At 35.3% G+C, this 14,375-nt stretch overlaps 1 protein-coding gene across 4 annotated transcripts in view; it reads right to left on the bottom strand.

Moving 5' to 3' along the window:
- SOX6 (SRY-box transcription factor 6) overlaps nt 1–14,375 on the bottom strand; it is a 252,853-nt gene that overhangs the window by 157,019 nt on the left and 81,459 nt on the right. For all 4 annotated transcript variants that reach the window (XM_057369294.1, XM_057369296.1, XM_057369295.1 and 1 more), the window contains exon 4: nt 7,235–7,324. In XM_057369294.1, coding sequence (XP_057225277.1) covers nt 7,235–7,324 — 90 coding nt within the window. The remainder of the gene's footprint in view (nt 1–7,234; nt 7,325–14,375) is intronic.

Below are 14,375 nucleotides of genomic sequence, written 5' to 3'. Positions count from 1 at the left end.
ACAGTTCATCCTGAGAATGTCCATTCTAAGATCTAAGGGACACCTACAAGGTACAAGGTGCAAACACAGAGCATACTGCTAACTGCTGAGCTGATCCCCATACACACTGCAGCTGTCTGTTAAAGGGTTCAAAAGTGACTGGACACGTTCATAGATGATAATTCTATCAAGGGTCATTAAACCCGAATTACCACCTCTGAATCAAGCAGCCCATTAATCATATTTTGTGGGAAATTGGAAGAGTATACTRAGGAAATATTACTGTGTGTTTGCCCTTTCCTCACCCTTCCACAGGCTGCATGGGATCCAGGGACAGAATGCTGCAGGACAGTTAGTTCTTTATATCTGACACTTAAAGTTCCCAAAATATGAAACACCCATAATGGTTCCACAGAATCCAAACTGTTCAGAAAATTTCAGTCCTTTCAGAACTGTGCCTACCTGTATTTTTCTAGATAAATGCTGACATTCATCAATTTGTTAGAAATTTGTTAGAATTTGACCTTATGCATCTACAGCAACAAAAATCCCAAAGCATTGAAGCATGATGAAACAAGAAATGGAGCTTACGCTTTTGTTTAAGCAGTGCAAACTCCTACATATGCACTTGATTTTCCACAAGTATATATTTGTCTTCAGTAGAAGTTTTATTTTGCTAAAGGTAAGAGACTTCATTGAAAACCAAGCTGGAACTTGAGTCAAAAGGAAATTCACCACTGACATGCAGTTTTAGAACAGAAGGTGGTAAGTTCCAAGTAGTGATACATTCTTCAACATGGAGGCCTTTTTATTGCAGTTAAAGACTCTGTATTTATTACAGAAAGCAGTGACTGATACACTGAAAATCAATATATATATATATATATATATATATATATATACACAAAAAAAAAAAAAAAAAAAAAAAAAAAGGTGCCATTTGGAAAGAAAACCATTTTAATACCATACATTTTCTTGTCACTAATTGTAAAAATAAAGAATGGATCACATTCCAGAAGGCAGTCTGTTCTAATGTGCAAAAGAAATGTAATGCTGTTTCAGTTCCTTATTATTATCAACATTATACATCTTCCTCCTTTTTCTCATGAACAGTTGATACYAATTCTTCCTACATTATTTGGGACACATCTCACAAAACCCAGAATGTAAGTGAGCTGTCGTGTTTATTTCAGTGTAGTACAGAGTTCATGCATTGACCTCTGAGTATTAAAGCTTAGAAATATACACTGAAAAGATAAAAAACATCTAGATATCAGTGCTTGTAGCAAGTAAAAAAAAATCATTGTGTGCTTGGAACTAAAGGGCATGCATCCTGCTTGATGTTTTTTTATAAAATATATTCAACAACATGGAGACCTTGATTTATGTGAAAGGTTGATTACAATGTAATTTATAGTTCTGGAGTTTTAAGAACTAGAAATGGTAGTAGTCATTAACTTTCAATGTTAGATTGTGAGAGCTGCCACTGAAATACAACCCTCACACCAAAACACTGGAGCAACAAAAAATGTTTGGCTTTTTGTAATGTGATAAACACAGCTTCAATCCTGCCAAGACTCATATGTACGTAATTTAAATACTAGCACTATGTAGAGTGAGCAGTCCCATTTCTTCACAGAACTACCCTCTCTGCACAGCTGGGGGTACGGTTGTTTAAATCCAGAATCTGAAGAAAATACTTCATATAAAAGAAAAAGTCAAGGCATGAGACAATATAGTTTAAGCTATTTCACTCTGGTGATTAGTCTAATTGTGCTGGTATCTTGACCATAAAAATTGATACAATGGGATTTGGTAAGCTTAACCAAAATATTTTTATTGTTGGAACCCGACTAAAAAAAATCTGACTAAAGGGCATGCAAACATTAACTGTTGAAAGTGCTTATGAAATATTCAGGCATTCAAATGACTTAATTTAGAAGGTCAGGCTAGACCTGGAAGCACAGCCCTCGTACCATGTTACACAAAGTGCTACTGGCTGAAGTAATGGCATAACAAAAGCATTGCTCTGCTCTGGAGAGCTGCAACATAGAGCTAAATATATCACTCCACTGGATCATGGCAATAAATTCATTATGAGAAACCTTTATAGCCTGTGGTATATTCCTAATCAGAACCAATTTCTTGAGGATTTGGGTGTAGAGGTTCTGGGTTGTGCTGTTTTGTTGGATGTTTTCATTGGTTTCACTAATTGGAACCGGTTGATTCTTWTTCCTGTGTATTGATTTTTTAAATCCTAGCAGTTAACAATGATTCTAATGTATCAAAACACTTTAGACCTTAATCATATAGTGGGGCTTCTGCTTGTAGCTTTTGTTTGAGTTTTAATTAAGAAGACCTTGTGTCTCAAAGCCTGAGCTGGGTTTTTAATTGCTAGTATGTATATCACACAGACTTCAAAAGAAATAAAATATGTTTATAACAGAGAGCACAAAGGAGAGCTTTGAAATGTCTATAGCCATACAAAGTGACATAATTAAAAACCTCTGAGTGCCTCTGTGATATAAGACTTATATATATTTATTTTTACATATTTATGAGGCAGACTGTTATATACCCTTAGACTTCACGAGAAAGAATTTTCAGCAATTATACTGAAAAATAATTACTGCAAATTCAGACTACAGTGTAGATCAGGGATAAAGGAAAACAGATTTATTTTCTTTAAAACGGACTTCACATGTCGAATAGTGCAGCAAGAAACACCTGAAAGCTTATATGTGAAGATCAAATTTTATAAAATAGAAGCAAAAATAACATTTTAAAACGTTTTTCAAACCATGCATGTTAAAAAAAAAAATTAATTCACTGTAAAAACCATAACTTTCTCAAGGATTCATTCATGCACAACTCTTTCCAAGACTGCTCCAGAAATGGATAGTGTTAAGTTACCAGATTCAAACAGTTGTGCCTCACTGTCCTCTTCCACTCATTAATACACACAAAAAATGCTCCTAGAAAACACGTCCTTGTGCCTYTCCTGTTCTTATACCAGGGATGGGCATCCTTTCCAAAATGGTTTGTGGATATCTTACAAGGAGACTATCAAGTGGGTGAAGTTGCTTCATCATACCAAATTCAACTTTTCCTAGGAAACAGGAATGYTGCCTCCCACCTGCCTAAACATTTTGAGGCCGTTAAACCAGCACACATTGCACAAAACGGGGYGTTTAGTCTCTTACTAATAAAGCAGCAAATATAAAAGAAGGGATAAGCACGGGGAGCATAATAGAAACAGCCTTCTGTGTTGGGTAAAGCTCTGGACATCAATCAGTGCCCAAAATAGAGCTACTGTACAAAGGCAGCATGTGACATTTGATCACAATGCCTATAAATATAGAGAGCTCCAGTTGTAAACAGCCCCGATGGAAGGGCAGGACTAACCTGCAACACAGGAGCTGGTGACCCAGGAGTCACTCTCCTCTGAGGCTGCTGGACCAATTGTGACCCTTTCACCATAACATCATTGCTTAAGTTACTTGAAGAYTGACCTCTCTTATTTGATCTTCAAAGACTCTGCATGCTGAGAAAGACCATTGCGGGCTATTTCAGTAGGACAACTGCCTGATGCATGCAAGACCGTGCTATTCCAGAGATTTATATTTGGAACAGAAACAGAAAACTTAAAACAGACTCTGTATAGTGATAAATGATGCTACTCTGCCTAGCTGTGGCTGCTGAAGAAAAACTAGATAACCAAGCAACAGAAATGCATGCAGTGAGGGAGGGTGAGGTTGGAACTCTGCACATCCAAATATCTGCAAATAAAGAGCCCTGCCTCATTTTGTTTATTCAAATACGTAATAACAACAATTAGAATGAAAAGTATTTCCTGGTCCTAATTTTTATACAAAAGAGACTAAATACTGCAAAAGCCAGATGTAAGCCTAACAAATTGCTTGTATACCTTAAGTAAATCTATTAGCATGCACACCCTGGAAAATAGCATATAAGCAAATGATTTGCACAGGCAGCTCCAGGGTTTTTTTTCCAGGTGAGCAAGGTATTTAACTCAGGTCAACTGCTTCAAAGACCTTTGACAATTTGACCTATGTGTTTCATTTATAAACATATGAAATGAGCAAGCAGACTTATTTAACCACTGGAATTTGGCTACAAAGCATTYGGCCAGATTCTCCCCAGCTTCATGCAACCTCCCTGAAGTCAATGGCTTGTTTGGCTGGAATTCAAGGAAGAATCTGGACCATTATCAATAACTGAAATCCTAATAAAGAAACTCAGAAAAAGCAATTTTACAAGTGAAGAACACTATGCAAAAGTAATTGTGAACATGAACAATCCCACACTGAGAAAAAATGAATTATTCACTGTTTGTTACTTTTGTATTGGCCTCTATTGTTTGAATTAATAGATATGGTTTATAATTATATCTTGATTAACACTATTGTGTTCTAAATATAGAAGGTAAAGCAAGAAAATACCGTTTTTATTTGTTTCTCTCAGCCAATTATCTTTTCTTCTTGTCTGTGTGCTTCCCAAACATGAATAGAAACAGTTTGTGTCAGTGGTACATTTTTTTTTCTGCTTTCATCCTCTTTTCTGGCACTGAATCTTAGTGAATTGCCTTCCCACAACCAAGATGCAAGTCTTTCACTGAAGGGGGAGGGCTGTGGTCGTGCAGACACAGAGGAAGAATACGTGCTCAGGTTATCCTTAGTGAGAACAACGCCTCCTCTCTAAAATAAACAACTCCCAGTAACAGTCGGTGCAAAGAGCAGTTCCTCACAAGACCACACCTTGTTTTCCTACAATCAAGATTATTTTTTTTCCTAATGAATTATTTTTTTACTGCATCACTTCATGTCTTTAAGTTAGGCTYCCAGTAATATGAGCAGAAATTCTGCACAAGAGCAATGAAATAAAATTTAGAATCTATTTAGAATTAAGGAAAAATATGTTTGACCTCCCAAAGACGACAGATTTTCAAATATAGGTCCTTCAGACCCCAGAATGCCCTGCCAGTTACCTTGCTGGAAATTCAATCAGCAGTATGCAAATAAACTTCATGATTGTGAAATCTACCACCTTGAAGAAGGAAAGGATTTATTTTAAAGTATGCTTCCCCTGTTTTGTTTTGTTTCCTTCTTGTAATCTGTTTTTCATGCTGCCATGTGCTAGATTGCTGATTTGTTTGTGGGTGGTTTTTTTTTTTTCCCTTTCTGAGCTGATTTAAGGTACACAAATGCTAATATGAGTTAAGACCAGACTATAGGGTTAATAGTGGTTTTATTGGCTAGAAGGTAATCAGCCTGGAAAACAGCAGTTGGGTTTGGGAACCCTAAGGAAAGGATTCCAACTTCAGACCTGCCCCYACTCCAGCTATGTAACTCTGCACCTGGTTTTCTTCTTCTATAAAACAACKCTAATATCTGTCAATTGGTCTGAAGTGTAAAGCACAATATAACAGCAACCATTATTTATATTCCATGTTGATTCTTTAAAAAAAAAAAAAAATCAGCTGCAGTAGCAAAGATTCATTATTGCTGGRAGCCAACTAGTAGCACGGATGAATATTGCAGATATTATGATCACCTAAGGAAAGSTTACACAGGAAATGGGCTGTGGAGACTGAGTGGCTGTCCACATATAAATCTGGGGACCCTATTCTGATGAACYTTTTTATACAACTATTCCCCCAGAAAAGATTGTTGAATGAGTTGAAAATTCTTCCAAATCTGAGTGAGAGTGCTTTGTAGGTAGATGAGAAAAGGATTAGAGGCAAGAACTCTACCCACTCACTCAGCAGAGAACATATATGCTAAGAAAATAGGAGGAACAACACAAATCCAGAAAAACAAACCTTTTTTTTTTCAACTAACAAAATGTCATTAGAAAGCTTTTTGTGCCATGCAAAAGAATAAAGAACATTATTCCGCATTGTTAGAGATCCCACCTCTTCTAAATTCAATTCGCTAATAGCATTCAAGTATTTTCTATTTAAAGACTAAGTAGCTATATTTTGCAATTAATGGACCATAATAATTCAACTAGAATTCAATGTTTTCCACACTGTTAAGAGACAATATGGCTTTAAATAGATTCTGATTTCAAAGCATCCTTTTTTTTTATTTTATTGCAGTCAATTTTAACATGTTCCTGCAAAATTTTATGCTGTGTTTCTGTCACTGATATTACTGTGGGATTTYTTACCTGCCTAACATATATGCATTGTCATAATTCTACCAGAAAAATCAGGAGAATCCAACAGATTTTTGGTCCTGAAGGAACCAATTATATCTTACTTACTAAAAAGAGCCCATCTCTCATCTAYGTGTATAATAAAAAATATAAATTGAACTATCTTGGATTTCCCAGTGGAAATTTAAATCCCTAAGCATCAATTTTCATCAAATAGATTTTTTTTTTTTTTGCATTGAAGAATTTTAGAGAAAAGACACATTGATATGATGAACCTGGCTCTTTGTTTCCAAATGACGAGAAATAAATCTTGTGTACTCCTCAAACATGCTTTATGACCCCTTCTAACAACACAAAACCCCCACATTTTAAATTTGTTGTTTAATCAATAACACTGAATTTCTTATCATTGAGAAAATGCATGGAAGAATTGATGGGTGGGGAAAAACACTTCATGATTTCTACACAGTACTTAACTGTCAGGAGAATTCCAYTTTTCCTAGGTTGCTGGCTCAAGGAATCATGAAAATACTGGAAGTTATTGTCCACTTATACAACAAAATTGCACTGATTTTGGCAAGTCCCAAATTTTATCCARACCTGCTCTTTCTCTGCATGATGGGATTAAGAGAAACAATTTTTCTTTTTTTTCCCAATTTAAAATCAAATATTTAAGACAGCAATCACACAATTACCCCCTTTTATAATCTGAAAGCTGTTCTTACACCCAGTTTGTGCAACTGGGAAGAAGCAGTACCAAGTACTGGCAACCCCATGTTTCTTCCTGTTCCTCTGCTCAGAGATATATGGCTGATGTCAGTGAACTAATGTAACTAACCTGGTGCTTTGTGATAACATCCTTGATGCTGCCTATAACTGATTGTGACACGCTCCATTTTTTTGGCACCCTCATCCATCATTTCAAAGATAAACATTAAAAACCAGGGTGTGTTGACTGGAAAGAAAGGCATCCTCTAGTTGTGATAGCTATTAATTTTTTTCTGAATTTTCAAAAATCCTCAATCCCCTTCTTAAAATATATGCAAACATTTAAGAAGTTGATCTAGTGAGATACCTTTAATTTCTCCAAGGAGATCGCTTGTGTTTAATTTTTCCATCTTCTCCTTCCAGTCTTTAGAAAGTAGCTTTTCCATGCAGGATGAATCTATTAAAAATAAAAATTAAAAAAAAAATCAAACATATTCTTACAGGGAAACAGGTGCCACCTTCATTTTAAAACTGTTCTCCCTGTACCAGTTGAATCATAGTTTAGAAAGGAAATCAACTTGCAGCAGAACAGAATTCTTATTTAACTGCATTTTAAATCCAAAGTAATTCCCCTGAGGTTAATGGAATTACTATGGATTTAACAAGGGTCTAATTGAAAGAAAAACTTCGTTGAGGATTTATGCATGCTAACTGCCAATTTACATGCATAGATTGCCAATGTATATACGAATTCTGTCTTTTTCATTTGAGAATGATTGTACACTTGAAATTATACATGAAGATTTAGTAGCTTTTTTTGGAAATTTGGCACACAGTGACATCTGAAACCCATTTTTATACCCATGTCAATGCAAAAGTTATTCATATGATGTCTCCATGGAATTCATAAAAGCACTCTACATATTCGATGTTCACAGYATCAGAAATTTTCTCAGTACACTATAAACAACATGCAATGATTAGAAGATAGGCTCTCGTCATATGAACTTCAGAATACATTTCAAGTCTTTGCCCCAGTCTGGGAGGTCTTCTGTAGGCAAAACTGTCAGTGAAGTCATTACACTTTGGAGAAAGTAAAAGATTGGCCCCAGTAAGTTTCTTATGATCAGACCCCAATTCCACTACAAAATTTTATATTGAGCGTAACAGACTTCAATAAATTCTAAAGTTTTTTTTCCATTCCTAAATTAAACTAATTGGCCCTGAAATCTAAATTATAAATAATCTTGCAGATACCTACAAAAGGTGATTTTTAAGATAGGAATTCTCATGAAGGAAGCCTCCAAGACTACAAATTCTCCTGGAGGGAGCCTACAAGAAAGATGGAGACTGTTTACAAGAGCATTTTAGTGACACATCAAGGGGGAATGACTTCAAATTGAAGGAGACTAGATAGTAGAAAAATTAGTGTAGCTACTAGGAAAAATTTCTTTACTGTGAGGGTAGTGAGGCACTGGAATGGGTTGCCAAGGCTGTGGCAACCCCATCTCTGSCAGTGTCAAGGCCAGGCTGGGWGGGGCTCTGAGCAGCCTGGGATAGTCAAAGATGTCCCTGCCCATGGCAGGGGAGTTGGAGTAAGATCATCTTTAAGGTCCTTTCTGACCCAGGCCATTCTGTGGTTCTGTGGTTGATGTGATGTGGATTTTTGTGACTTTTAACAAGCACAGTTACAATTTCTAAACAAGTATGAAGAAAACTTTACAAACAACTGAACACTTATTTCTCGTCCCCAGTCAGCAATAATAGAACCTCTATTAAATTTTGTGTACTTACTCTCACCTGAAGGCAGACTCACCAGCAATGTCTGTGCTAAATTCCTTGGAAACCCATAGGCCCAGTTTGCAAAAATCAAAACCATTATCTACATGTAACCCTGTTCTCAAAACAAATCTTTTCAAAGGGCCTTCACTGTAAGATCACACACCTCTCTGGGTGGGGCTGAGCACACTTTTCCTTAATGCACACCCTGGAAACAGCCACACACCTTCTCTTCCTAGCAACTCGCCTAGCAAGGGGCTACTTGCCTCAGAAGACCAATTTACACAATTCTAATATTCCAAATTTAGGTTATTTTTATACTGGTCCTACTCCAGCCACTTAGGAATTAACATTGGGTTGTATGAGAAGGCAGAATTCAGTCTAACTTAACTTCTGCTAAATTACTGGCAGATTAAGGTCAAATTGCAGCTGAAATTCTCATTTCAGCAGTCCCAGCAGAAGCACTCACACATGTGAAAGCAAAAGCAAAAAAGCCCAGATTTAAGAATGGCAACAGAGATCATATCATCACAACGGGTAACAGTTTGTTCCACTTCAGAGGATTCCAAAAATACTCAGAGGGAGGGGACCCATTCAAAGAGGTCACAAAAGGAGGAGTTAAAGATTTAGGCAGAAGTTTGAAGAAGAAAAAGGTCATATGGCCAATCATATTTTAGGGTACAAGTCATTTCATCCTAAAAATTCATTAGCATAACTCATTTGACATAAACAAACAAACAAAAACCCCAAACAAAACAAAAACCAGTTGAAAGCAAACCAAACTGTAACTACCAAAAGATCAAAGATCAGGTTTTAATTGCAACACATTTTCACCGTGCAAGCCTCCATGGAAAGACAACACAGCTCATAAATATTTTTGAAGTAATATTTCAGCAGAAAAGCTAATTTATTTACTAATTATATCTTTCTGTGAAAGAGACAAAATTAAGGAGCTGTAAGTTGCAATAGGCAGTGTTAAAATACTGGTTACATAATAACAATTTACTTTTAACAATAACAGGCACTTATTACTTCTATGAGTTCTGGCCTGATAATAGGAGAATCAAGAAATAACCATCAATTATCAATAGAACATTATAATTTGTCCTTTTTTGTGATATGATTAGTTTAAAAAGACGTGACTGTGTTTCTCCCCTGCCAAAATTTCAGACCCCTCAACCCTGAAAAATGAAAGAGCTTTAGAATTTTATTTTGATGTTTGCTATAACTTACRTATTCTACTGCTTTTAACTAAGATGCTTTCCTTAATTCACACAACGAAAAAAAAAATCAGTTAAAAAAGGAAAAGAAGAAGTAACTGGCATATTACAGGAGTTGATAAAATACTTTCCTCAAAAGAACTTGTTTTATTTCTTCTCTCACTGTTCCTAAGAACACCCATGCTTATCTGTAGTGTTCTTATATTATGTAAGGGCAAAACATGTATTTTTAAAGAGAGACTGGGAAAGAACTGGATTGGAAAACAGGTCTATTTGTGTGCCTTTTTGATTTAATCACATTGCTAGCTAGAATTTTTATCTCTACAAATGACTGTAGAATTTCTTAAGAAAGAGTTCTTTTAACACCCTTATCTCATTCAAATTCTATGTTCTAGATCTGACCACATAATTTATAGCTACTGTATTTTGCTGTTGAGAAGATTACAAAAATGATTACACAGGAGCCTTTTAATAAACTTTTTTATAGCATTGTAAAAGTAGCTCTCTTGAAATCCTGTAAATTTTCAATTACCGTGTTTATTCTGCATAATTTTTCAAATTTAAAATAATKATATGTGTTAAAGCTCTCTAGAGGTCCTCCACATTAGACCCTACACTGAATATAAAGGCTTATACTTGAAAGGCATGTCTCCCTTCAACTTCTGTATTCCATGCTCACAAACACACATTTTGAAAAGGTTTGTGAATCAGAAAGGGGTTTTTCTTCTTTCTGTACTGAAAATTAATTTTTACAGACATATAAGATCTACAGAGATATCTCCTGACATCAGTAAAATGTCTCCATCCATATTGATTCATTTTCTGATTTGATTCATTACGGAAACAAAACATCGACTTGGAATCCAGCACTAAACATTGCAGAAAGGAGCCCAAATTCACATCTGCACTGCATCACTCTCCTGCACTGCTTCAGCACCATTCCAAAACCTTGTRCATCCCGACATTTTCAAAATTCAGGGGTATTCTTGCTCAAGACAATTATAAATGAAGCAATGAAAGAAAATTAGCATTTATACATTTTTAGCTCTTCTCACTGACTCTATAAACCACAGTTAGGCTTATGCCGCAAAGTAGCATATTTTCTACTGGCACATGTAAGATCAAACTCGTGAAGTTGCGCTGGAGCAATTTATTCTATTAAAAAACACACAGCTTCTCTGCCTTTATATTTTTCTCGTGTGAAYTAAGAAAAAATTTCCTTCAAGGACAGCAAACAGGTTAAGTATAATTATGATGACTAAATTAAATCACTGAGTATTATTTAATATCACGGTTTGTTACATAGTTAGCAATTTTAATTGTAAACTAAAGGAGTTTAAAGTACTGTGAGAATCTTGTTAGACATGACAGTTTTGCAAAGGTGAATGAGAAGAGGATGTTAAAAGATATATAATCAGGAAGAAAAAAAAAAAGCCGAGGGAAAAAAAACCTTAGGTGTTAGATGAAAAGGATCTCTTCACAATGACAAAGCATCAATGAARAGAATTAACATTTGTCCGTTGGGTAATCAATCAGTCATGGAATGGATGGAATCCAGCTCTTTGTTGCACGGCCGGTGATGAAGAACGAGCATGTAAGCTATCACGGCCAAGCTCTCAAGTTCTTCTGACTGAATGAAAGTCATCTTGTTTGAATCAGGACTAGCTTTTGCTTCTTGTCTCATCTTATTCTCCCCTTTCTTCAGCTTTTTCCCCCCCCTTTAATTTCACTCTTACATTCTTCAACAAGTTACTCACCCCAGCTATAGCTTACATGAATACTATATGACCTTACAGTGGCCTGCACCTATCCTCATCGATTTTGGGGGGTTGTTCCTTTTTTTTTTTTCCCCTCTTAATTCACTGAGCTGGCCTCCTATTACTTTCTTTGAAATACAGATTAAAAAAAAAAAAAACAAGACGTTCATGCCATGTGTGAGTTTTTGTTTTTTTTATGGTAAAGTCATACATAAAAGAAAACCTAAATGTGAGAGTGCAGCAGCAAAACTTCAAAGCACTGACTGTCAGACATTATTATTTCAAATCAGCTTTGACTTTTTGAGACTTAATAAAACACTATAGTACAGACTGGCATATTTATAACACCTATACCAGTGATCAACTGAACTGTCTTATTCTTTCTAGTGTGCAGTGCCTTGTTATTTCTTTTATAATAAGCTTCCCTCAAAACATGTAACAATACTGCAAACTGATAATTATTAATGATATGAGTTCTAAAACATGACTTGTTTTGCATACAATTCTTTTTGAATACACACATTACTTTGTGACAGAAGACAAAAGCACATTGATTTATTAATAATGATTGCAAATGCACAGCAAGTTCATAAACAATACAGAAATATAATCCAATCAAAGGTATAGAGGTATAGGTGACATATTTCTACGTTCATCTGAACTGTTACATCTCAAGGAAAAAGGCACTGGAAAAGACAAGGTAGAGGGTTTAGAAGAGAAGTCGGGCATGCTGCAGGAGAAATTGTTCTAAAAAATGCTCAGATCCACAGTAGGAGGAGGATCAAGTTCTTTCCTTCATTTCGGAAGAATGTCACTACAGAGCTAAAGGCATCTTTGTCTCTATTKCATGACTAAGTCTACAGTTGTATCCTATTATAATTTAGTAGATATTATTAAACATAAAAAGATCACATTTGAGCAGGGTTTGGGATTACATATCAATATGCAAGTTCCATCATTTATAATGTTCTGTATTCCCCAAACTACTCTCATCACATGTATTTGCCTTCAGCTCCACAGGAGAAAAGGTGTCTTTTGGACCAGCCCCTGTCAAATGAGTTCACATGCCTCATTCAAGTCTATGTAGGAAAAACAAAAAAAAGTGGAATTAGCCTGTCAGCATCTATGAAATATTTGTTTGAGAAAAAGTATTGTGTGGTTTTKTTTTTTTTTTTTTTTTTTCTTTGAAAGAATGTTGAATGAGACTATTAACTCCCTGTGACAGACATTTGTGTGCTTACAAGGCCTATTGTGCTTGATTTCTTCTACAGAGGAGCTGCTTTTTCCTCCTAAAACCAAGGTGAAAATAAACATTACGGTAACTAACATTTTTTCCTGCTTCCTCTTGTACCTTTGCACATCTCACCTTATGCTTCAAGTACAAATGGTGGGGTTTTTTTCATGTGGGTGAAGCTAAGGACATGACATCTAAAATAATAACAATGCAATACATCATGGACCTGAAGGATGAAGATTTGTTTCAATAATCCTCACAGAATAGTAAATCCTCTTCAGAGAAGAAAAATCTAAATGAAACCAGTAGAAATGTTCCTGAATAATAGTCAAGCAGAATTTAGATTTACTCTAGTCAATCCTTGTTACTTACAATTAAACTAAAACAGCAGGTTCATTGTTGCTGTTACCAGATCCAGTCATTAAAATTGTGAAATATTCAGAAAAGTGAGTAAATTTAGAATCCTTGATGAGTACCTGTGCTGGGATTTTTGATTAACAGATCCCTCTCTGACTACATGACAACAGCTTGCTTATGCGTCTTTTGTGAGTCCACTGCCAACCAGATTTCCTTGAGGTAAAGAAACACCTAGCATAGAATGAGATCATAAAAATATTTCTTCATTTTTGTGCTTCATACTGTGTATTTTAAAATTATATGCAAACTCTAACATTTCAGTATCAAAGAGAAAGGCAAAAGGTTAATTTAATTCATTTTGAAAGAACACAATTTTATAATCTTCTAACAATTCAAAATTAAATTAAAGACTTCATGTTTTCATTTACTATTTAAAAAGTAAAACATAATTTAACCACAACTGTTAGAAACTCAAATGSTGGGTGGTATATCTATTCTGTTTTAATCCAAAGACGTAAAGTTTGTATAATATTACTAAAATAGATTTTTTTGTTGCCATAGTTCCTTTTTTCATCTTTCAAACACAAATTATCCTTTTCTGTTTCAATAAACTTTAAATAAAAGAAAAGGAGATACAAAACTAATCAAAAATCAGCCTGAAGGCTTAAGACCCATATTTGCAATATACTGCCACTGCCTCTTGCTCATAAGCAGCTTGGCTTCAATCTTGCTGTCAGTGGACCAGCAGGTCAGGGGAATCTCATCTCATCCCTCTCCATTTTCATATCATTTTTGTGCCATAATTAATTGTCGTGGTCTAACAGAAAATTAAAATATAAGGCACTTTGACATGTTGTTAACCAGTAAACTGATCTCTTTGGCCCACTTCTCAAGAATTTCWTGATTTAATAAGCTCTCCAAATTCAAGTTCTTGAAAAGCAAAAAATACAATTACAACACAAAAGTGAGTAACGTGATATTTAGAACAGGAAAAGCTGCTAAATCCTTTTGCTTTATTTATTGCAAGTTACAAATGAAAGAAAATAAAAGCATTCCTAAATTCTATATTTTGCTCGGACTGTTAAGGAGGTAAATTACCCTGGCCAGTCACTTACTCCACCCCTCTCATTGATGCTTTCCTATCCACATCTGTGGAATTTA

Source organism: Malurus melanocephalus, unplaced genomic scaffold (genome assembly GCF_030028575.1).
Source record: "Malurus melanocephalus ecotype Western Australia unplaced genomic scaffold, MMel_1.1 scaffold_106, whole genome shotgun sequence".
In the NCBI taxonomy this organism is placed as follows: Eukaryota; Metazoa; Chordata; class Aves; order Passeriformes; family Maluridae; genus Malurus; species Malurus melanocephalus.
This window is presented reverse-complemented; position numbering and strand designations above follow the sequence as displayed.